The 26,358-nt window shown below is 37.8% G+C and overlaps 1 protein-coding gene across 1 annotated transcript in view; it reads right to left on the reverse strand.

Annotated features, from left to right (window-relative positions):
- Window positions 1–26,358, reverse strand: part of ZSWIM5 (zinc finger SWIM-type containing 5) — a 157,890-nt gene that overhangs the window by 50,286 nt on the left and 81,246 nt on the right. The window contains exons 2-4 of the mRNA XM_037021922.2: window positions 17,727–18,083; window positions 7,791–7,939; window positions 6,360–6,510 (exon numbers count right to left, since the gene is read on the reverse strand). Of these exons, the coding sequence (XP_036877817.2) occupies window positions 6,360–6,510; window positions 7,791–7,939; window positions 17,727–18,083 (657 nt within the window). The remainder of the gene's footprint in view (window positions 1–6,359; window positions 6,511–7,790; window positions 7,940–17,726; window positions 18,084–26,358) is intronic.

A 26,358-nucleotide genomic window follows, 5' to 3' on the forward strand; every position in this document is an offset into this window, starting at 1 on the left:
TCCCAGAAAGAAAAGAGGAGAGCTGCAGAGAAAGTCTTAATCTCTTAAGAGAATACCTAAGTAATCCTGAACAGAATGTTGAAAGAAATAAGGACAGTAAAAGCTTTTGAATGAGGTCTCAGATGGAAATGAGGAATATGTTATTAAAAACTGGAGGAAAAGTGATCCTTGTTATAAAGTGGCAAAGAACTTGGCTGAATTGTGTCCATGTCCTAGTGTTTTGTGTAAGGTAGAATTTAAGAGAATGAAATTAGCTGAGGAATTATCTAAGCAAAGTGGTGAAGGAGCAATCTGGATCCCTTGACTGCTTAAAGTAAAATAATGAGAAGAGAGAAACGATTCAAAAAAAGGAAGCAGAACTTGAAAGATTTAGAACATTCTTAGCCTATCCATATTGAAAAGAATGAAAAAAACCTATCTGGGAAAGAATACTAAGGGAATGACTCTTAGGTAAATTCTCATCTTTCATTATAGGAAGACAGAATTTAAAAATCATGAAATAACAGTTATTTAGAAATGTGGAGGCATATTAGAAAAGGTAGCTAAAATAATTAAAAATTGCCCTGAGAAGTGGGAAATGGCAATGTGAAGCAATGGGGCAAGGGAATACTGTTTTTTACTACAAAGTTTGTAGAACTATTTGATGTTTTAACCTGTGTACATGTGTTACTTCATTTTAAAAGAAGGAGAAAATGTCCACCAATAGATGACTGGATGAAGAAGTGGTACATATACACAACAGAATATTACTCAGCTATAAAAAAGAATGAAATCTTGCAATTTGCGACAGCATGGATGGACCTAGAAAATATTATCTTAAGTGAAATAACCCAGGCAGAAACATAGGATTCCACTTATTTGTAGAATCTAACAAACAGACAAACAAACAAACAAATGAACAAAACAGAAACAGACTCAAAGACACAGAAAAGAGACTGGTGGTTACCATGGGAGAGGGGTTGGAATGCGTGGGTGAAATAGGTGAAGGGGATAAAGAGGCACAAAATCTCAATTATAATCTAAATTAGCCATGGGGATGAAAGCACAGCATAGACAATATAGTCAATAATATAATATACTTCTTTGTTGACAGATGGTAAACACACTTACTGGAGTGATCACTTAATAACATAGATAATTATCAGATCAGTATGATGTACACTTGAAACCAATATAATACTGTATATCAACTACACTTCAATTTTTTAAAGTGAAAGAAGATAAAAGAAGAATGAGAGATAAATAGCAGTACTTTGGGCAGAGATGGAAAGAGGGTATATACGCAAACAGGAGAAACGATACAAGCTAAGGCAAAGACACTCAAGAGTTGTGTTAGTCCTTTTGGATAGTCTCCTGGATATTTTACCCTTATCTTAAAAAATTTTTGTAATCTCGGATGTTAGCTTTTAGTCCTAAAGGGACTAAGAGTTCCTACGAATTATATAAAGTGTCCTTTATGAACACCAGGTGGCAGGAAATCCTTAATATATAGGTGCAGGAGACAAAAAAATTTGGAACAGTATAGCAGTGAGAAAGATGCACAAATATTCAGACAAGGAAATAGTTACTTTCTCCACTTTTAGAATTTAAGAATCCTAAGGCCTGTATAAACCTCATGAGAAAAAAGTTTTTTTTACATTATAGTTTTTCCCTTTCCCCTGTAGTTCTTCTCCCTATGGTATCTGTTACACTGTGCAATAGTTCTTCTAAAATTAATGTAGGAAGGGATAGGACCCCACCTACCCACAAATAAGATAGGCAAATCTCATCATGAGTAATGCTAAGGGCAGAAATTTGAGGAAATAACATTTAAGTTGTAAATAGAAGAGGAGGAATAGGCAAAAGAGAGCACCAGGAGCAACTGCTGACACACAAGCCAATTAGCAAATGCCTAACGAGCAGGACACCAGTATTAGTGACACATATTTACTTTTACAGTTTAATGAGTACTTTTAATTTATAGTGAAATAAAGTATTTTCACACTTAATCTTCACAAGTAGAAAGAGAACCAAAAAGAGGCCATTATATTTGGCAACTAGGACTCCAGTGACATTCTGAGTGGAAAAATCTATAGGATAATGGGAATGGAAAACAGATTGGGTGAGTTGAGAGCGGCTTAAGAAGTAAAGAAACAGGGTACTAAGTCTAGTCATCAAGGAGTTCCTATTCCTTAGGCATTTAGATGTCAAAAAGGGGATCCCTAGAAAGTGAGAATATGTACTTTCACCATAAGTAAAAATGAGTATTCTGTCTTAAGTCCTTATGAATCTTCAAAGCCTGCAATAACCTTGTAAGAAAAAAGGTTTTTTCACATTGTAGTTCTTCCCCTCCCCTGTAGTTCTTCCCCCTGTGGTGTCTGTGTTACACTGTGTGCACTGTGCCCTGTGTTCCAAAAGCACTCAGGGATGGTCACATCTCTAAGAGAGAGCTAAGGCAAAAAAATCCTTCAGTTGCCTGTACATAATAGCAGTCATGGGACTGTTACCAGTATCTAAAAGCTCATTTTCCAGCAGCTTAAAAAAAAGAAGTGTCAAAAGCTCTCATAAAGGTAGCTACTATGGAAGTTAAAATTTTATGTAAGTATTATATATTAAATATAATAAGATAATAGCTATAATTTATTTTTTATGGGCTAGGCATTATAATAAAGCACTTTATATACATTATCTCATTCAGTTCTCCAACTGGCAGAAAAATTAAGAGTTTTGTGATGGTCATTCTAAGATGGTCATGCTTGAGATGTTTCATAGAAGTGGTGGGAAGCTCAATACTGAGCCTAGAGTTTCTGGTTTGCAGGAAGTATGGAGGATGGGCCATACAGAACTTTTCTGGTATACCTCAAAAGCGGGACATGACTGGATGGTGAGTTCAGGGCAGAAAAGACTCTGAACACAGGGAGGGGAATTGTGAATATTAGCATTGAAAAACTGGTCTTAGAGCAGGGAAATGATAAAGTGAAATCATGGCCAACGAAGATGGCCATCACGAGGATAATTTAGAACAGAGAGGCCACTGAGGGGCTATAGGTCTAATTTAATCTAAAAGTCCCAAGGAGAAAGGTCAAGACTAGAGACTTAAATTTGTGACTTACCTGAGTATGGATGGTATTTAAAGCCATGGGACTGAAGATGATCACTTAGGTAGAGAATGTAGACAGAAAAGTAAGTTCTGTGGAGTACTCAATATTTAGAAGGATTAAGGAAAGGTGGAGGAGCTCGCAAAACAGACTGAGAGAAAGTAGTTAGGACTATAGAAGGAAAACCAGAAGGGTGTGGGGTTCTGGAAGCCAAGAGATTAAGTTTTAAGAAGGGTGTGGCCAATTTTATTGAAAATTGCCAAAATACATCAAGAAAGATAATAACTGAGATTATATCTAGCAATATGGAAGTCACTGGAATTTTGACAAGAGCTACTTCAGTGGGGTGGCAGTGATGAGCATTGGAAGTTCAACTGTAATGGGCTCAGCAGAGAATGGAGGTGAGCAGATGGAAAGGGTGACTGCCGACAAGTTTTTGAAGAAGTGTTATCTTGAAGAGAAGAGAAATGGGCTTGACTGGAGGAAGATGGAAACATCAAAGGTATTTTTTTTTAAAGATAGAAGATACTAGTGCATATTTGTATGTGGATGGGATTGATCTAGTAGAGAGAGAGAAATAAATGATGCCAGAGAAAGGCGATAATTGCAGGAGCAATATTCTTGAGAAGGACATGGCATAGGACCCAAAGCAAACATGTAAGGATTGATCGTTTATGGCAACAGAGATACCTTATAGATTTTAACAGAAGAGAAAGCAAAGCCTTTGTGTACAGACATGGGGAGATGAGAAAACTTCATGTCTGATTGCTTCTATCTTCTCTGCTTCAGGAAATGAAAGTAGTGAGCACACTCCTCCAGGTTCCTACCAACTCTGTCCAGGCCTTCCCCAGGTGAGCAGGCCTTGTGACTAGTGAGCAACTCTGAGTATTTAGGGAAGCACGACTGTACTGTGCTCTGGTGTCTCACCTAATAAGGCCCCCCTTAGCGCAGAGCTTCTCAAAATAAGCTTCCTGGAACAGCAGCATCAGTTTCCCTGGGAACTTGTTAGAAACACAAATGATCAGTTTTCACTCTGACCTACTGAGTCAGAAACTTTGGGGAAGGTTCAGCAATATGCTTAAACAAGAACTCCAGATGATTTTGAGAAATTTGAGAACCACTGTCTTTACAGAACACTGAGAGTTTCTTGAAAGGTTGATACAGAAAATTTCTAGATACAAAAATGTTAGAAGCAAGAGCTTTCCACAGTGAACCTAAGGATCTGACAAAAACTTTAAAAGCACTGAGAGCTAGCTCTGCTTACCTTCTCTTCCCTACCTTTGCCCCAAAGATTAAGCCCAAATCTATAGCACAATCCCATAGGTGTCACAGAAATTAATCCAAGAGAGATTCAGGCTTCAGATGAAACCGACTCTGAAGAAGGCTAATTTCAAATTCTTAAGAAGCATGCACTTTGTCGGGGGTGGGTGGGGGTGGGGAAGGGGAGTAAATAACACGATAGAATTGAGGGAGATGTTGCAGAAGGATGTTTGATTTGGAGTCCCACTGTTAGAGCCACCACTTATTAGCGTATGACCCAGAACAAAACACTTAACTTTTCTGAGCTCAGTTTTCTCATCTAAAAAATATGGAGATGACAGTATCTTACCTTGGAAGGGAGTCCACACCTACAATCCCTTCTGAGGAAAGAGTCTACAAGCAGTTCCCAAGTTGCCATGCATTGTGTAATGTGACCTGATCCAACTGGTTGCACCAGAAGCTTCAGACTAACAGTGCAACATTCCTGTACTTCAGAAAATGTGATTGTGTCATGGCAGAGACAGTTTTCTATAATGATTTTATTCAGTATTAAGAAGTAACTAGAGCTGCTCTGTTTCTTTGCAATAAATACAATTACTTCATAGGGTTGTTGTAAGAATTAAATGAAACAATGTGAGTACAATCTTCAACACAGAAACTGGCACATAACACTCAATAAATGTAGCTATTCATTATTGAGAGCTCCAAAGCCATTAGTGCCTCAGGTGATATCAGAAAGCCTCAGCATCCAAATCAAAACCCCACACTTACCAGCCCTGAAGTTACCAAGATATATAATGTCCTAGAGTTATTAAGCCTCATTCCCCAAGGCTTTTAGCCCTAAGACTATAAAATATATGCTTCAGGGGCTTCAGTCCAGAAGAACTCACTAACCCCCTAAGCTGCAGGTTTCATTGTGCTATTTTGCACATGTAGAAAGTTTGTTACTGCTTTCTGGGTTGCAGAAGTATGGAGGATGGGCCATACAGAACTTTTCTGGTATACCCCAAAAGTGGACCATGACTGGATGCTGAGTTCAGGTTATGGAAGATTCTGAACACAGGGAGAGGAATTGTGAGTATCAGCATTGAAAAACTGGTCTTGGAGCAGGGAAATGATAAAGAGAAATGATGGCTGAAGAAGATGGTCATCACGAGGATAATCTAGAACAGAGAGACCACTGAAGGGCTACAGGTCTAATTTAATCTATAAGTCCCAAGGCCCTCAACCAGACCAGTGGTGATGGGAAATAAATTGTGAATGGATGCTAAATTGCATTCCGAAGGTTGAACAATCAAATGAGGCTAGTAACTGGATGTAGGGAAACAAAGAAGAACAAGTGCTTGATAATTTGGGTAGCATAAGGAATGATGATGCCAGTACCAGAGTCAGGGAAACTGTTTTTTGGTAGAAGTCCTGAACTAATTTTGGATTCTCAAGTTGAGGCAATCGGGATATTTCAGTGGAAATGGTCATATGGCAGTTGCCAATATGGGACTGGAACTCAGATAAGTGGGAAGATGAGGCTCAGATAATCACAAAGGTAAGCTCTGAAGCCATGAAATTAAAAGAAAAGAAGTTCTCAAGGGATTATAGAGAAAGAATAGATGTCCAAGGCCCAAGTCATGGAAATTTCCCTAGGTCTAAGAGGTCTTCTGTTTAGGAACAATAAAGACGAGCAGGCCCAAGGAAAGTGAGAAAAGTAATGCTGGTAAGTATTTGGAGACCCAGTTAGTGCCATGCAACAGAGGCCAAGAAAAGAGGTTTACTCTCAGCAAAGGCATCTATGTGGTAACATCCACAACAGAGTGCTGATGTCAAATAGCAAAGCACAATGCTTTGTGGAAGCAACACAACTGAATTCAGAATTACTCTGGTTGCCTCCGTAAAGCCTAAATTTTCTACCACCTGGAATAAAGTTCACTTTGCAAGCTCAAGTAATGACTAATGGCAAGTGTTCATTGTTGTAAGGGGCCAAGCTGGCAGGACAGACATAGCACTTCTCTGAGACATGGGACTTACCTAGCTCATCCCAGAGCTGCCTGCACTTATCTGTCATGCTTGTTCCTTGCTGCCTCCAGAGTGTGAGACGTGGGTCAGCCATAAACTGCTCAGTAATTAGCGTCAGCATCCTGGCTCCATTGGAATCTCTCATCCGCAGCATCTCTCGAACCTGATACATAAGGAGGGGCTAGGGGTTGGTGACTGCACATCATAAAAAAGTAGAAAAGGATAGGGAGGAGGCGGAGGAAAAGATGAAGTATCTAAGCATAATATATCCAAAGAGCCAACAAGGCCTTTCGCTGGAAGCAAGTTCTCTGCACGTATCAAGAAAACCTACTGTGCACAATGAGGTTGCACTTTACACCCACTAGGATGGATAGAATAAAAAAGTCAGATAACAAGTGTTGGTGAGGATACAGAGAAGTTAGAACCCTTATATGCTGTTGGGAATGTAAAATGATGCAGCCACTTTGAAAATCAGTCTAGCAACTCCTGAAATGATTAAACATAGAGTTACCATCTGACCTATCAATGCCACTCCTAGAGAGATGGGAAAACATACGTCCATACAGAAACTTGCCCAAGAATGTTTATAGCAGCATTCTTTATCATGGCCAAAAGGTGGAAACAATCCAAATGTCTATCAATAGACAAATGGAGAAACAAAATGTGGGTTATCATACAATGGAGTATTATTCAACCATAAAAAGGAATGGAGTACTGATACAGGCTACAACATGAATGACCCTTCAAAATATTATGTTAAGTGAAAGAAGCCAGTCAGAAAAGACATACTATATGATTCCATTCCTATGAAAGTCCAGAATAGGGAAATCTACAGAGACAGAAAGCAGATTTAGTGGTTGCTTAGGCCTGGGGGAGGGATGGAGGATAGGAGAGTGATAGATAAAGGGCATGGGGTTTCTTTTTAAAGTGATGAAAATGCTCTAAAGTTGACCTTGGTGATGGCCACACATATCCAGTGAATATAATAAAAAACCCTGAACTGTACACTTTAAATGGGTGAATTTTATGGTATGTGAATTTTATCTCACTAAAAGTATCAGGGAAAAAAGCCAGCCAGCCAGCCAGCCAGCCAGCCAGCTTGCTGTGAGAGCCCCCAGTTCCAAAATACTAAGTTTCATTAAGGCCTCATCGGCAGCCTTGGTTTCCAAACAGAGGGATGGTAGCTTCATTACTAAAATTCCCAGCAATCTAACTCATTTAGTGAGTGGAGCAGAAGAAAGAGGACTACCAGGATGAGGTAGTCACCCCGGATGCAACCTGCTCAGGTCTGCTCTGATCAGCTCCTCCCATTAGTTTTCAAGCATTCAGTACAGCTAGGTCAAGTAAACTAACTATAGTGCATGAAGCTAGAAGTGAGTTGAGCCCAGCGTACTTAACAAAGCTGAAAAAACCCCCCCACAACCAACCCTTTTCATATCTTACCTTGGCAAACATTGAATTGAGTTGCTTTCCAGAGCCATAGTAACCACCCTGGGAAAGAAAGAGCTTCACCTGTTCTTTCACCTGCTCTTCATCCAAATGCCAACAGTTCTCATCATCAATGCTGGCCCCAGCTGTGGGGTCAGGGGCACCTGTGAGGAATGGGAATGGTGAAATGAATCCCCTGAGTTCATATTCAGGAGGAGGGACACTCTGTGAGTATATTAAACAGACGGGTATTCTGCCTTATTCCGAACTTTGTAACTGTGTGGTCCTAAATACGTGTAAGGGGTTTAATGCTAATTTCACGTTCACTTAAGTCTCAGTTGTATCCTCTTTCCAAGGTCTACAAATACCACCCTAGAGGCAAAAAGCCCAGAAAGAAATATGTAAACATGAAAATAGTGATGTGCTTCTTTTTTTCTTAGGAGGGTACCATTTATTTTTTTGCCTTCCTGTGTAGTTCAAATAAGCCTCTGCATACATGCATTATTTTAAACATTTCCATACAAAATAAGATTTGGTTTTTAAAGTTCACTATAAATTGTTGCTTCTCAAGTGGAACCAACAATTCTAAATTTATAGAAACTTGCCCCCTAAAGCACAGGCAGAGTTTCATACAGGGCAATATATTTTATAAATTTACACTCATTATATCTTTTATATCTGGGCTCATCTCAACACCACTACTTAAAACATAGTTATTTACGCATCTGTCTCACCTGAGGGTTTCAGCCACTGGCAAGTTACTCTGGATTCCGTGAGACTGAATAACAACAACAGAATATTTCTGGGTAAAAGGTCTTATACACAAAGGTTTATTCTGTGATGGCAGGTTGAGCACCAGAATCCCATCTGCCTCCAGGGCAGTCTCCCTGCAGCAAGTCCATCTCTGCCTCTGGTCTCTCTGCCACCTCACAGCCCCAGAACACTGGACAGGCTCTTTATATAGAGCCAATAACAGCTCACTGCCAACATGTGTGCAAGCACGCACCTGTGAGCACTGCGCATGCACAGCAGGCAAATATATTAGCGTCGGGTGAGGATCCTCGCCATGGTAACTTCCTTTTTCCCTACAGCATCCTTCTCCTCTGGTAGTCTGTTAGCTCTTTGCTCACAGTTGAATCCTAAGTTGAATCCATAGTTGAATCACCTAGAGCACAGTGCTGATAATGTGACAGGCACCTAGGAAATATCTACGGTATTGTGGATAAAGTGAAGGTTCTTGTGGCCAGGATTCTCACCTGGCCCTGGTTGGCTGGCTCAGTACACACGTGTGAGTAATAAACTGTTATTGACTCTATAAAAGAGCTTCACCCAGTGCTCTGGAAGACACGGTGGCATGGTGGCAAGGCGGCAGGGGAGCAGCACTGAGGATAGAGACTGAGATGGCTGTGCAGACAGAGGGGCCCAGAGGCAGAGACCGGCTTGCTGCATGCAGACTCGCTCTGAGCAGATGGGATTCTAGTGATTGAACTGCCACCATGGGAATAAAGTTGGGTATAACCCTTTCACCCCAAGAATGTTCTACTGTCATTTCTTTGGTCACACTGAACCCATAGTGAACTTGCTCGGGGCTGAAACCCACTGAAAAGACAGGTATGAAAACTGAATCTTCTGTTACTTTCTGAAAGAGAGTCCTGGGTTAAGTTTTTAGAAACCTGCCTCTAAGTGATAAAAGATTTTAAGTCAACACTCTGTATGTGTGGTCACGTAATAGGTTACAAATTCATGTCATATTTAATTGAAGCCTGTATCAAAGTCCTGCTTAAATGAAATCCAGGTCTATAAGGAAAAATTGCCCTTCTGCTAAGTTTTGTTTTTGGTCATTTTATTCTCCAGGAAGTCATAAGAGCTCACATATTCATTTATTCTACAAACACTAATTAGAACATATGGTCTTGCAGTTTATGGTATCTACTTTTTGCTATTTTTCTTGCACAGTATTATTCTAAACACAGTTCTGGTTAGATCATTTTCCTGCGCAGAAGTCTTCAGTGATGCACTACTCTTACTAAATTGAGTCCATGTGCCTTAGATTTGGATTCCAGGCTCTCCATGCTCAGGCTCTAGCTTTCATTTCTACCCTTGTCTTTCCTATACTTATTCTGTTTCAGCCAGAAACTTGGTGTTCCCAAAAGTCAACCACACTTCCTTATGACTTTACTTACACTTTTCCTTTCATTCCCTCCCTGTTCTTTCATCAAAAACCAAAACAGTATTTCTCATTGTCAATATTGCCTCAGCTCTAGACTCAGGGCCGCAATGAGAAATGGAAACCATAAAATAAGTATACAGAGAGGCTAACACTGCCAAGGTTCATGTACTGCTTAGTTCACTTGGCAAGAAGGGACTCTTTTTTAATCTCACTGAATTAGCCATATACTCCACTGCTACCTGTCAAAAGTATGACACTTTGTGCACATATGCATATAAAGACAGTAACACTCTTCTGAGCACTTTATAATTACTTCTCTTAAAGACCTGTTGCATTTTGTTTTACATTGGAATGTGCATTTCTCATATATTCCCAACAAAACTGAAGTTTTTTAAGAGTAGGAATTCATTTTTGTACCTCACGGTTGCTTGGTTCATTATAGCACTGAGTTAATATTTATAGAATGAACAAATATATGTCTCATTGACCATCTAGATTTAAGCTCCAGGTGGGCAAATACTATATCCTATACTTCTTTTGTATCCTGAAAATGGCAAAGCAAAACAAATATACTCCTTATCCTAACCAATCCTTAAATATCTGTTAATAACAACCACTTACTGAGTGCTTCCTGCGTGCCAGAGTCTAAGCACTTTTTATACATATTCCCACTAGAATGTATGCTCCTCAAGGGCAGAAACTGTTTTGTTTGCTGGTATATTTGCAATGTGTAGAACAGTGCCTGCCACATAATAGGTGCTCAATGACTGTTGAGTAAATTTCAATGAACTCTCATAACAACCCTTTATGAGGAGATATTATTATACTAATTTTAAAATGAAAAAACTAGAGCTTATGCAGGTAAATAATATAACAATAGTACACAAGCCAGGGTCTACATGTTGGTCTCTCTTCAAAGTCTGTGTTCTTTACTACAAGGCTATACTTTGGCCTACAGCCTCATACTGCTGTGATCCACCACCTGGTTTATATTCAAGCCCTTGAATGTAAGCTGGATGGTGTGCCTGAAGACAGCCAAATTCTTTCTTGGCCTATTCTACTATCTAGAATAGTCAGAATAGTGTGTTTTCCTCATAGTGAAGATAACAGAATTCTCACCAGTACAGTGATTCTCAAATGTTAATATACAGAATAATCACTTGGGGCTTGTGTTAAAAATGCAGATTATAGAGTCTCACCTCTAATGATTCCAGTTTTCAATAAATCTATAGACACAGAACTGAGATAAACTAGGCATAAACCAAGGACTCAGCTTCTGAATGCCTTGTTGCTAAGGATAGGACTGAGGAAAAAACAGCAATGGTGGTGCAAAAGCAAGGTGTAGAGATGGTTTGAATAACAATTCTGACCTGCAGGTGATTCAATTAGGATACGAAAAAACAGGAGCCAAACTCAGTCTCCCAGGGAAGACTGGCTAGAAGCATGGAGTGACATCCCCTCTAAGGGTCTGAAGGGGTATGGAGATAACTGGAGAATCTTTTAGTCCTAGGTGGTGGAAGGGTAGCAGCTATAGAAGAAATAAAGCACAACTTATAAATACATGGTGTGAAGACTAGAGACAACTACTGGGATAGGGCTAGGATAAGGCAAAAAGCCTTGAGAGTTACAAATAGTAAAATTTCACCTAAAACTTCAAAACGGTTTGCTTATTTAATAGAAAAGAAAGGAAGGTAAACTGTGTAAATGTTTGGTGGTCTACAATGAACCCAGATGAGAAACTGAGCTGCCAAAATGAATGGTTGCAGCAAAAAATGGATTAAGTCAACATTTATGGCACCTAGGCAACACTACAAGCAGCTGGTGTGACTGCTGGAGGAGCCAAAGTCACCTGGGAGCACACTGGCAAGGGGCCCCAAGGAGGATTTTCTAAGACATTTCCATTTAGTCACAAGTGCTTATGAGAGCCCACAATGTGCCAGGACCTGTGCCAAAAACTGGATATACAGTGGTTAACAAAGTGGATACAGTCCCTATCCATGTGGAGCTGATACACCAGTTGGAGGAGGGGACATTAAGAAAATCATACATGCACATATCTGTGTGGAAAGAAAGAAAGGTCAAAGAAGTTTTCCCTGAGAAAGGGATATTTAAGTGAACACTGGAGGAAAGTATAAGAGGTGGCCCTTCAGAGTAGAGGTAATACTGTCTGCACTTTTTGCTCAAAAAGGCATTAAGTAATAAATTTTTGTGGTAATTAAGTACATCTAATAATGAGAGGATAGGAAGAACATTTGCAAGGAGAGGGAATAACATGTGGAAACATGGGCAAAAGCCAGATCATGCAAGGTTTTGTAGGCCATATGAAATTTGGGTTGTATCCTAAGAGCAAAAAGAGGGCACTGAGGATTTTAAACAAGAAGTGATATGACAAATCTGTAGTTATAGGAAAGTTACTTTGGAGGGCTGTGTGGAGGAAAATGGGACAGAAGGGAACAATAGTGGGTATGAAAGATCAGTTAGAAGGTAGCAGTCTAGGTTGGAGTAATCTAGTGGTTTGATGTAGGGTGATGGCAGTATCAATAGAAAAGTGGAAAATGATGACATGTACTCAGGAGCTAAAATTAACTTTCTTACAACATAATGCATGTGAATTATGAAAAGAGTGACTACACAGTGTCTACCATGATCCAGTGGCTAGATGGTGGTGCTATTTATCAAGGAAGTTTGGGGAAGAAAATAAATTCACATTTGGATATGTTGATACAGGGATGTCTCTGTGATATGGAATAGTCAGTTGGATACAGGAGAAATAAATCTGTGAGTATATAGATAACATTTCAAGTGAAGGATGTAGCTGAGATTTCCTACAGAGATCATACTGAATAAGAAGAGAAGAAAATTTGAGGTTAATATATAAGAAATGTCAACATTAAAGGTCAGATAGTAGAGGAGGGCACAGCATTTAGGAATGAATGAACAAGAGCACAGGTAATTTTAACTAGATAAACTAGGGCTGGAGTTCACAACCAGCCTCTCCAGCTGTTGTTCACAAACTTCCAGGCAAAAATCTTAAAAAAAAAAAAAAATCCTTTGGTTACAAAGTTTCAGGAAAGTGAGGAGCAGATCCATTCTGATATTAAAAGCAGATAGCTAGCAGTTTTAGGTATCTTATTCCTACCTTCTAAGTCTGTTTTGGTGAGAAGTAGGATTTGGGAGAGAGAATAAGGAAGATGTTCTAAGTGTTTAATGTCCCTATATATGTTTACGGTTGAACATTTTAATCTTTTCATAAAAAGAGAGGAGTATGAAATCAATTACCCTAAGTAGTGGCAAAGTGGACCCAGTCAATGTAAATGACAGTTCATGGTTATTGTGTGAAACTTTCCCCTAGGTTAGGAGAGAAATGGTAACAAGTGAAGATAAAATAGTTAGCAGTGAATCTGTAATTATGAGACCTGTCCTGAGGGAATTATTAAGTCTATGGAACCAATTTTTCTTTAATTATTAATCATCCTTTTAAAATTATAAAATAATACATGCTTATTTTAGAAAATACACTAAAGCACAAAGAAACTAAAAATCCACCTCTAAGGCTACTAGCCACAGATTACCATTGTTAATACAATGGTGTGTTTTATTCCAGTCTTTCTGGCCCTGTACATAAATGTATTTGTGCATATATATATGCACACACACACTTTTTATTGTTGATGGGCATTTGGATTGTTTCTATTTTAAGCTATTACAAATTACACTACTCATTGGGTAGACATCTAGGAGAGAAATTTCTGGGTCACAGACAACCCATTTATTCAGCTTTACTTAGATGACAAATTTTTGTGTCTCCTCTCCACTTTGCTATTTCTAGGGATCCTTTATTTAGGATACAAGGTCTTTGCCAGTTATATGTATTAAAAATATCTTCTCCCACCACTTCCTTGCATTTTTAGTCTCTCAATGGTACCTTTTGATAAAAAGAAGTTTAAAATTTTAAGGTAATTCCATTTATAAGTCTTTTCCTACTTAAGAAATTTCTTCATACCTCAAGGACATGAAGTTATTTTCTCATGTTATCTCTGTTAGGAAACAGCATAAAACCTAAATGTGATTTATTCCTACCATGATGTTTAAACATTTTGACATTAAGGTATTAACAAAGGGCCTCAGGCTGAGAGTAGGGTGGGGGTGGGGGAACTGGTAAGGGCCTGGCTATACCTGTTTGACTTGAGTTTTTTAAACCTACCAATAAAATTAAGACAAATGTAAGCAAAAGATACAACTGGCTTAGGCAATGTCCAGGAAAGAATGTGAACCCTGTAGTACTCAGCCAGTGAGGAACCAGGGGAGGGACTCGTGCACTAGGAGATAAATTACTGGCGCCAATCTCCCCAGGTGTGCCTGCTCACCAGACACCCGATCTTGCAAGACCGTTATTAAAGCCTTGCTTTGCTGCTCTCTTTGTCTCTGTGTCCTTATTTGAATTTGGACCAGTAAGTGTGTTTTCACAATTTCCTATATATTTACTGTTTTACTTTTCACATTATATCTGCAACTGATTTTTCTGTATGTCATGAGGTAGGAATCAAGTTTCTTTTTTATCCCACATTGAATATCCAATTGAATATCAATTGACCATCCAATTGATCCAGCACCATTTATTGAAAGGATCCTTCTTTTTCCATTGCCAGGCATTTACCAGTTCTTTCACTTTGGAAACTTAAATGTTTTTGTTCTAGAAAATTTTCTTCAATTATTTCATGGATGATTTCCTTACCTCAGAAAATTTTCTTCAATTATTTCATGGATGATTTCCTTACCTCTGTTTTATATTTCTGAAACCCATATTATTTAAACATTGGAGTCCCAGGACTTATTTTCTTAATTTTTGACATTTTTTTCCTCCTACTTTTCATCTCTTTGCTCTACTTCATAGGAATTTTTCTTACCTTTACTTTCCATCACTTAGTTTTATAATTCTTTCCACCATATTTGTAATATTCATTAGTTCTTTCTGTTTTGTGAATTTGCTTTTATAGTATCCAGGTTTTATCTCATGGTTGCAATAACTTCTTTATTCCTATGATGATATTATTAGCAAAGTTTTGAAGCCTTCATCTCTGCATATTCTTTATTTTCCCCAAATTGACTTTCTATGTTTGTTAGTTCTGGTCTGTATCTTCCACAGTATTCAACACTGTTGACCATTCACTTCTTGAAATTCAATTCTATACTGACTTTAATAATTACTTGCTAGCTTTTTCTCATTTCTCATTCTACTTTGTTCATATTGGCTCCTGTGTCATCACCTGAATATCCATGACTATGTTTATTCAACAAACCCTTATTATTTTCCAAGTCCATTGCTTGGTAATGGAGACTCAGAAATTAGTAAGACATGTTCTTGACCTGACTCCTCAAGTTATCTTACTTTGCTCTCGGTGTCCAATCTCTCTTTATGGATAAGGAGCAACTGAAGCCCTGGCCAGGATGCTGAGAATCTTGGGCTATGGAGCTACCAAGGCAAATCAAACATAGCATGGAGCAGTAGTAGATGTAGAGTTGCAAAGATAGTCTAAACTGAATTACCAATCCAAAGGAGACAAGACAAAGTCTAGTTAAAAATCACACACAGGGACTAATAAAAGTTTCAGGAAAGTGAGGAGCAGATCCATTCTGATATTAAAAGCAGATAGCTAGCAGTTTTAGGTATCTTATTCCTACCTTCTAAGTCTGTTTTGGTGAGAAGTAGGATTTGGGAGAGAGAATAAGGAAGATGTTCTAAGTGTTTAAGGATATAGCAGAGAACAGAAACATCAACTCAAACTTCTTTTGTATGCCAGTAACTCCAAAATTCTGACTTTTGACTTCAGTTCCAGATCCATATATCTAACTATCAGCAATATTTACCTAAATGTTCTACAAGTACCTCAAACTTAAATTGAACCATCTTCTTTCTAAATTCTTTTCTTCTCTTCTGTTCTCTAGGTGAATGGCAAAATTATCATAAAATCCACCAATACTATTTTGGCTAGACATTCTGGAATTCAGTTTTCTCTCATCTTCTTCTTCAATCCCTACTTGTCCTACATATCTGGATGTTGAATCCAATCCATGCTACCTCTAAAATATCTCCATTCCCCACTAACCTCTCCAGTATCACTGCCTATATCACCACTTGTTAGAAATAAATAAGGAAAGGTCCTATGGAATACTAGGGAAGCTGGGGTAGGAAGCTAATATTAGTGTGGGAGAAAAACAGGTACAGAAGTAGTAGTTCCTGGGGAAGATTGAAAATCACATCTCAAGTTCAGTGTGGCAATATAAGCCTAATTTCAGACAAATACATAGAAGGTACTGAGATGGGAGGTGTAACAAAGGATAAAGGCTGCTTTTAGCGCAGTGGGAAAGAGGGAAGAGGGTTGCAGTGACAGTGGTGGTGAACAAGCAGAGTAAAATACAGGTCCCCAATCTAGCAGTCATTTCAAGAAAAGGCAAGAAAGCTTGGAAATAGGTAAAAATTCTGAGGAAGAGCTAGTGGGAATGAGGCTTGAAAGTAGGCAATAGCCCAGTTTTGGGGGTACAGAGCTATACTTCTTGGTGCAACAGAACTCAGCTCTAGACTTGAGGAGGCCAGAGATGTAGAACAGCCTCCCTATGTGGGTAAGAAGAGATATATAAAGCTACTCTAGGAGTATCACTCAAATAGAGTTCAGTTATTCCATAAACACTACAACGTTGAGTATTAAGCAGCAGAAATCATTTCCGCTATTTAGCAAGAGTTCCTGGAAACCTGTCTGACTATCCTTGATTCTAAGGTGTGGTGAGGTCACATGAAGGACCCGATTAGCTCTATTGGACAAATGGGAAAGGCGGGCCCTTTGGCACATGAAATACAGTATTATACAGGCCATCCACTCCACCTGGTCTCATTACCTCTTTCACACTAGTACCAAAGTTATCTTCTAAAAATAGAGGTAGTATAGAAAGCATGAAAATCTTGCATTTTGAAGTCAAATAAGTCTGGGTTATTAGTAATTTCCTTATTTACAAATGGAAATGGTTATAACACCTATCTCACACAGTAGTTTTGAAAACTAAATGAATTAACATAAATAGAGTCCCTTGTATGATGCCTGGAACATAGGAGGACCTAACAAATGAGATGAAATATTGACTAACATAGCTCCTCTTCTCAAAATTCTTCAATCGTTCCCTATGATTAAGTCTCTACAACCTGTCTTCATTATAAAAGCAAGCACTTATTTCAGATGTGGCTGTCTTTTCTACTAAAGTATAATCTACTTGTAGGCAGGAACCATGTCTGTTTATGCCCTCAACAATCAGCACTATTGCTTGTACATAGCAGGTACTTAATATATACTTGTTGAATGAATGAGTGAACATAGTATCCTTCTCCATTCACACAGCCTCCCTTTATAAGAGCATTAGCACATAGTGCAATAAGCACATTATGCATAGTGCATAAGCAAAATGCTAACAGATGCTCTTTACAACAACCCTGATGCTACATAGGATCCTGAAATGTCAAGGGAATTCTCATATCCATCTCATTTCATGAATGACACAAATTTTTTAAGCTTTCTCTCACTCCTGATTGAATATTCCAGGTTCCCGTGTCCTTTTTTGCCAAAACATTTATGAGGCAGACAATTGACTACTTTAAGAAACTAAGAGATAGGCAATTGTTTGGACAGAATGAGCTGATTAAGGTTAAGTGACTATAATTGCAAATATATCCCAACCTCTCAACATGCAATAAAGCAACAAGATAGATTTTTAACCACAAAATGTACAATTACCGTTCATTTGGTTAATTTCTGAGTTGGAGGATAGAATCTCATCTGCCAGTTTCTGTGCAGTAGGAAGAACTTCAGTATGGTGTGCAGTGATTAAATATTGAATGAACTTTTGTAGTTGGTCCCTATTCATCTGGAAAAGGGTTTCTGAGATAGGAAGACGTAATTTGACTTGGTCTGGTTTACGGATCCTGTAGAGTGAGAGGGCTACCACATGGGCACAGTAGAATATGTCTTTGTTCCCACAGCCGCATGTCACTGAAGTAATTTTGCATCGATCAAAACTGATTGCAACTTTGTAAGTCACTGCTGGTTCAGAAGTACTGGCCGGCTCAGTTACTGTGCCACTGAGATGGAAGCCTAAGGAAAGAAAGAAAATGTGTTTAGAGATTATGTAGTAAGAAATCTGAAGATTTTTATTTTGCATTTCAGTTAATCAATTCAGAAACTATTTGCTGAGTATCTCATATAGGTGGTAGACTCTCTAGATAACAGACTAATGAGACTCAGGTATTGCTCTTAAGGAACATACAATCTAGAGAGAAAGTCTTTATTCTGGAGTCTATAAACCTCCCTGAACTAATATGAAAACTTCTGTTTGTATATAAACATACATTTTTTTTGGAGGGATAGTTTGTAGCTTTCATCACAGTCTCAGGTTAATAACAATGAACCCCAAATAAGTTAAGAAGTTTTGTAGTAGATTTTGAGCTCTTTCTGGGCAAAGGCAAGTCTACACATAACATCAGTACAATCTAGAGTAAGGTGAGTGCTATAAATGAAACAGAAACCAAAAAAAGAATGCTAGGAGGAAGAACAAGGAAGATAGAGGACATTTCTTCCTCAAATCACACAGTTTCAAAATGGTGACCATGTGAAATACCTAAGAGGCAGGAAACCCCAGGCCATGGAAAGCAGGTGTTACCCCCTCTACTCACTAGCACACAGCATCAAGCATTTTGAAATGTAGGGAGAATAAGTCATTCAACAAAAGTTTAATGAGACCTTAAGTACCAGACTGCTATGCCTAGGAATGCTAACAGAAAAAGGAGAGAAATATCAAATATTTGTGAAGTACCTACTATGTAGCAGAACTGTGTTGGGTACTTTTAATCATTACCTTAATGACCTTAGGAATTTGGTATTATTTTCCTTATTTTAAAGGTGTGTAAACTGAGACACAGAAGGTTAAGTAATTTGCCTAATACCCCTAAGCTAGTAAGTGATAGATTTGGGATTTGGAACCAGGTGTGATTGACTCCACAGTTCATTTTATTTATATTACACTAGATCTAAAAGATGCCAGAGCAAAGCCTCCAAAATCATGGACACATTACATAAACGATTAGATGTGCCAAATGGCATAGCGGAGACAGAAACAAAGGTGAGGCTGTGCAAACTTCTTATTTAGCTGTATTGCACACTATGAATAGGAAAGCAATTTTAAATAGTCTTTTATTTATTGAAGAAATATTTGCCAAATAATAAAAGGTGCATATTTCAGAGCTACAAAAATGACCTGACAGAATTAAACAATGCAGAGAGGAAACTTTCCAAAGTTCAAGTTTCAGATTACAAGCATATTCATTAAAAAATCTGGCAAAATTCATATTATTAAAAGCACATGTATATCCAATCCAAAGACAGATGCACATTACTGATGAAGTTAAGATTAATTTCCAGAGCAAGACAAATATAAAAATTAATTTGCTAACTTCATAGCCTCCAGGTACATTTTTTTAAACTTCAGAGGCTTCTTCTCAGCTAAAGTAAGCTGTAGATTTAAAAGTACTTACTGTCATTTGTTTAAAGACAAGTAAAAAAAAGTTAAGTTACATTCAAATTATGACTGAGTATGGGTAAAGACTGCCTTCATTTTAGAACTAAGGAAGAGAACTGCAGGGTTGGAAAGCAGTTCCTCTCCAGATCTGTATCCACCAGACATGGCCAGTAGAGTACAGCAAAGAGCACATTACACTAGGAATTAAATAGTCAGAATCTGCTATTTATTAGGTAGTCTTGGGTGACTCATTTTACAACTTTGAGCTTCAGTTTCCTCCTCGGTAAAGTGGGGATAATGATATTTGGCTCTGCCTCTCTCTCAAAAGTGCTTTGTAAAACTGTAAAATGTCCTACAGAATTATTACTCATGCTTTTACAGTTTTTGTTAATGGATCCTCATGTCAAGGGAATTGGAGACAACTTCCCCAATGGCCAAGTTTCACAGTGTTTGAAATACAGGTGCTAAAGAACATTCTTAGTTTCCCTTAGGCTATTCAGGTGTATTCAGAAGATTTTTGAGAAATGACTTAAGTCCTGATGAAGAGACCCCACAGAAGGGTTACTTGGAAATTTCAAATAAGACAGTGATGTGGGAAAAGCTTAGGTTCCAAGCCTCTGAATCTAAAATGTGAGTACTAACATTTCTACTTAATCAGTTCAATGCTTTGGGGCACTTGGCCTGCAGCACAGTCTCTGAGACCAATTCTCTCATTCCCTTTCCACATGAAAATGAATACGCATATTGGTTAGACTTGGGACAGAAACAATCGGTACCTTGTTAAGATGTAAGCCTCAGGAAGGCAGGGCTTTCTTTGTGTATTGTTCATTATTATAAAAAAACACAAAATCACTCTGGCTGTAGTATGAAAAAAACACTGGACCTCAGCTTCCATATTTTTTTTATTAAGGTATCATTGCTATACAATCTTATAAAGGTTTCACATGAGCAACATTGTGGTTACTACATTGCCCCCTATCATCAAGTCCCCACCACATACCCCATTACAGTCACTGTCCACCAGCATAGTATCAGCTTCCATATTTTTAAGACGAAAGTCTGGTCTAGGAGACCTCCAAAGTTCATTCTAGCGCAGATATACTTTGATTATATATATCACTGAATCTATTATTATTATCTTTCCAAGAACCAGGGTACTTTGGGAATTAGAATATACAATAACAGCTAACCTTTATGTTACGCTCCTGTATGTCAGGTTCTGTTCTAAGAGCTTTACATCCATTAAGTCATTAAATTTTCACAATTCGTATGAATTTGATGGTAGATGTGATGGTAAGTTTTATGTAAGCAAATTTGACTAGGCTATAGGACCCTGTTATTCAATTAACCACTAATCTAGGTACTGATGTAGAAGTATTTCGTAGATGTGGTTAACATCTACAATCAGTTGAATTTAACTAAAGGAAATTATCCTCAATAATGTGGGTAGGTCTCATTAATCAGGGCGCCTTGTGAGCGAAACTGAAGTTTCTCTAAGAAAGAAGAAATTCTGCCTCAAGACTGCAGCATCAGATCCCGCCAACGAATTTCCAGCATGCTGGTCTGTCCTCCTACAGATTTCAGACTTGCCAACTCCTATAATTGTATAGGCTAGTTCCTTGAAATGAATCATATATATACACAAATCACATATATAAATATATGTATCTGTATGTGTGTGTGAATATATATACTCACACAAATACACTCACACACACTGATTTAAGCAAACATTTAGAAACCTAATTTAAAGAAACTCTATTGAACCCAGCATGTATTTATTGAATACCCATTGTGTGCTCTGATTTTTTATGTTTTAACTCTTTTATTTGGACATTTTCAAAATAAGAGATAGAGTACAGAATAACGAGTCCCCATGTATCCATCACTTAGCTTCAACAATTATTAACACAGAGATAACTTGCTTAATCTTTACCCTTTTCCAACTCCTTCCCCCTATCCTCTCCAATGGATTATACTGAAGTAAATTCTAGAAATACAATTTCACTCGTAGATACTTCTGTATACATTTCTAAAGATAAGAATTTAAAATGAATGATGAATAAGGAATTATTATATCCAGTATTCAGATTTCCACAACTGATTTAAAACAAAGACAAAACAAAAGCAAGTCTATTCAAATCAGGAATCAAACATGGTCCAGACATTACATTTGGTTGATGCATCTATTAAGGTTCAAATCCCCTCTCCTTCCTTTTTATACCCACAATTATTTACAGAAAATAATAATGTTAGCTCTAGAAAGACTTGACCAGATTCAGGCTTTCTGGTGAAATTACTTCACAGGTTGTGTTGCATATTTTCTAATATAATCACATCAGGAGACCCATAATGCCCAGTGGTCTTCTTTGTGCTTTTAGATTGATCAGTGTTATTAGCCTGATCCATCTATTAAAAAGTTACTTGTCAACTTTTCATTTAATAGTTTTAGTAGTCATTAAAGATCATTGCCTCAGTGTATTATTTCATTCGAGTTTTGTTTTTTATTTATATTTTGAATCTCTTACTTTCTCTGACTCTTAACATCCTCATACGTAAAATAAGGAAAAAAGCATGTAAAGTGGCCAGTTCAGTGCCTGGAACATGGTGGGCCTTTAACAAAAAGTGACAGAAAAACAACCACAAAAATGGCTTAGAACTCGTGGGAAAAACAACTACTTTACAAAGTTTTCCTGAATATCATCTTTGTGATGGTCCTTCATTTACATTTTCCTAAGATACAGAAAGAAAACACATATATTGTGAAATCATCCTGCTTACCAAATATTCAAATGCCCCAAAACTTTAGGTTTTTAAAATATATCAATTCTAAGTCTTGAAATGATTAAGATAAGAGTGGACTGGTGGGAGAGGGAGTAGGCAGGCATACAGGGAACATGTTACTATCACTAATGGCTCTAGCAGGCCATAGAGACCTAATATCCACATTTCCTTCCTTCACACAGTATGTCTTTTTGGTGCAGAGCTGTTGAGGATGGTTGGGTGGGTCTGATAGGGACCTAACTTTTTGAAGAAAATGGTCAACAGGCAACTGCTCCTCTTGTTGCCATATCATTTCATACACAAGGTGAAAAACAAAACAAAACAAACTCAAGTGCTTTAACACTGAGGGAGCCCTGAATAATTCACCAAATACTTTGAAGGAGTTCCTATTAAGTTCTGCAAGCACTCTATCCCCCTAACCCACCCCTAAATCACAAAGGGAGCTTTTCCCTAATCAAAGGAGATACTTCAACTTTCAGGTCTGTGTCTGAAGGCCTCCCACATGGCCTCTACGTTGTTCAGAATTTTAACAATAAAACTGCATCACAGCCCCTTCTCCATTACATATCACAATGACTCTGACATCTTTTTTTTTATTAAGGCAAGGCAACATTGATATACACTCTTATGAAGGTTTCACATGAAAAACAATGTGGTTACTACATTCACCCACATTATCAAGCCCTGCCCATACCCCATTGCACTCACTGTCCATCAGTGTAGTAAGATGCCACAGAGTCACTACTTGTCTTCTTTGTGCTACACTGTCCTCCCCATAATCCCCCCACACCACATGTACTAATCATAATATCCCTCAATCCCCTTCTCCCTCCTTCCTCACCTGCCCTCCTCCACACCTTCCCTTTGGTAACCGCTAGTCCCTTCTTAGAGTTTGTGGGTCTGCTGCTGTTCTGTTCCTTCCATTTTGTTTTGTTGTTATACTCCACAAATGAGGAAAATCACTTGGTACTTGTCTTCCTCTGCCTGATTTATTTCACTGAGCATAATACCCTCTAGCTCCATCCATGTTGTTGCAAATGGTAGGATTTGTTTTCTTCTTATGGCTGAAAAGTATTCCGTTGTGTATATGTACCACTTCTTTATCCATTCATCTACTGATGGACACTTAGGTTGCTTCCGTATCTTGGCTATTGTAAATAGTGCTGCAATAAACATAGGGGTGCATTTATGTCTTTTTGAATCTGAGAACTTGTTTTCTTGACTCTGACATCTCTTTGACTTCCAGGAAAATCTCTTGCCTTCTATAAACTCCTATAAGCCCCTACCAGCATGTTATCCTATAAGTATGCCATGTTTTCTTTGCCTTCAACATGCTCCAAGTGCCATTTAGAAATGGGGCAAGACTCAAGAAGTGTGCAGAAATGGCCCCTAACAACCAAGTTCTTTGCAGGTGGTGTCTGGAGCTTGTCATGCTTAATTGTGCAGCAAGAACTCTGAGAACTTCAAGATTAGCAAGAAACTGTTAAAAATCCATTAGTGGCTCATGGCTTAAAAGAATTTTTATTTTCCTGCCTTCTAAACTGAATTGAATAGAGGCACAGAGGCAATGGAAATGACTTAATTTTCTTTCCCAGCATTAAGGCTGGGGAATCTGATGCATGGGTTGGACCCAATCTTGGACTAAACAGAAGTACCAAGCTCCAGTTTTTCACTTGTGGAAAATAAAAATAAAATCTATCTTCCCAAGTAAGGAAATCCTAAGTTCTTCATGGCTGAGCTCAGACATCACCTCCACATGAAAACTCTACCTGGTGTCCTAGTTGCTAAATTGAATCACATTAAAAGATCAAGCTTTAACATTTGTGCATATGGAGCTTATGGTCTAGTTTACAAGAGAGAGATTTTTACCCAGAATCAAATAATAAAGGACTAAAGAGAGAATAGTTTCACAGATGAGGAAAAAGCTCAGACATTATGCAATCTGTCGCAACTTCATTACATGATTACAGTCATGATAACAGAAATTAAAATGACCATAAATTTACATTCTGAAACATCCTGGGCTTTAAAAACTAGGAAAAATAAATGTATAAAGAGTCTCTTTTAAATTAATATACTTTTTAAATATTGCCAAATTGTTTTTGATAAAAAAGGAAAATGATTTTTAATCACTAAAAATTTTGAGCACTTACCAAGTGCCCTTTAAGACCTTTCACAAATGCTACATCATTTAATCCTCACCACAGTGTTATGGGTTTAGTATTGTTATTGTCCCTACATTTATAGATAAAAAGAAACTGAGGCTTAGAGAAGATTAATTAACATGCCTGAATTTATACAGCTAGTAAGTGGCAGAGCTAAGATTTGAACCTATATAGTCTCGCTTCAGAATCTAAGCTCCTAACAACTACATTTATTTCTATTATCATGTTTCCCAAACACCAAATTCATTTTCCGAATTTAGGAAAATCCTAGTGATGCTTGGAATCACTTCTTTAAAAAAACTTAAAAAAGAGTTAGGGCATTGCAAATCTTACTAACTCAATTTTCATTCTTTGTTTATATAGTCAGGTACTATGATACTCAATTACCAAACTGATGGAAAAATGGAATCCTAATAGGGACAAGTGGCATTGAATATGCAACATGCAGTATCCCTGGTGAGATTCAATTTGGTAAACAAAAAGTTATTGGCACATGTGTCTTTCTTAGATACTACAAGAAATTCAAAGAGCCAAAACACATAAAGATACTAATCTTTTTAATAAGTATCTGAAATAAAAGTGCATTCACTCATTCAACTAATAATTATTTAATATCTATTATGTGTTAGGTCCCAAGGATACACCCATAAAAAGACCAATTGATCCCCAACTTTATGGCATGTATATCCTAGCTGGAGAGACAGATATTAAACAATGAAGACCACCAGTAATTACTTAATTCTAAATGTGATAAGTGCTATGAAGAAGTACAGAATGACAGGATAGTATATAACATGGAAAACCTGACTTGGTTAAAGGATGGGGTGGTGAGGAATGAGCTCCTTGAGAAAATAACATTTTCAGCAGATTTTTATAGAACAAATAAGAATTAAGTGAAAGACCGGGGAATGGCAGAGTAATGGTAAGGAGGACTCCAGGTAGGGGAAAAAAGCACATGTACAGAAGTGCTGAGGTAGGAGGGAAAAAAGGTCTAGGCAGATATACTAAGGCTGAAAAGAACACAGAATGTTTAAAGAACAGAAAGGCAGACAGCAACTGGAAAGACAACAGGAAGAACCCCTCCTGTTTAACTCCCCTAACACTGCTTCAATTTGAGATCATCATAATCTCCTGCCTGGATTAACTATCGTCCTGCTTCCAAGTCTTATTCTTATGTTAGCTATCTTCTATAACAGGAGTAGAGTGATTTTTCTAAGAGAAACCAAATCATGTCATTCCTACTAAATTGTGACTTGTTCATTTTATATTCTTGGCACCTAACAGTCTGGCATAGAATAAACACTTATAAAAATGTCTGTTGAACTAAACTGCTTAACATCTTTTAAATGGTTCCTCACTGATTACAGGATAAAGGTAAAACTTCTTATGATGGGTCTTCTTTCAATCTCTTCAGAATTGCTTCCTACTACATCTCAGTATACTAAACATGCTAAACTACTGGAAATTCTTGACTATGCTATGTTTTCTTACCCTCTAAGCTTTTGTATATGAAGTTTCCCATACTAGGTGTGATTTACTGGGTGTAATTCTTGACTCAAGTGATATTTACTCCGGGAAGTCTTCCCTGATCTTGTTAGAGAATTAAATGCTTCTTCCTGAACTCACATTTTGTTATCAGTCTTATCTTTCATCCAGCATTTGACATTAGGGAAACTAATGGCTTTTTTGTCTTTTTCCTTTTGAATGTGAACTCCTTGAAAGCAGAGGTTATGTCTTTTAAATTGCTATATTTTCATTTCAGACACACTGTAAGGGCTTAATTAGGTGTTTATGGATGAATGTATATATGAACACTAAACTGAATCTTTATATATTTTGTCCACAATTCAGAGAGGATTAAAACTGTTTATAGCATTCCTGATTTTATGATTAAAATAAAATCAGC

This window comes from Manis javanica, chromosome 4 (assembly GCF_040802235.1).
Source record: "Manis javanica isolate MJ-LG chromosome 4, MJ_LKY, whole genome shotgun sequence".
Lineage (NCBI taxonomy): Eukaryota > Metazoa > Chordata > Mammalia > Pholidota > Manidae > Manis > Manis javanica.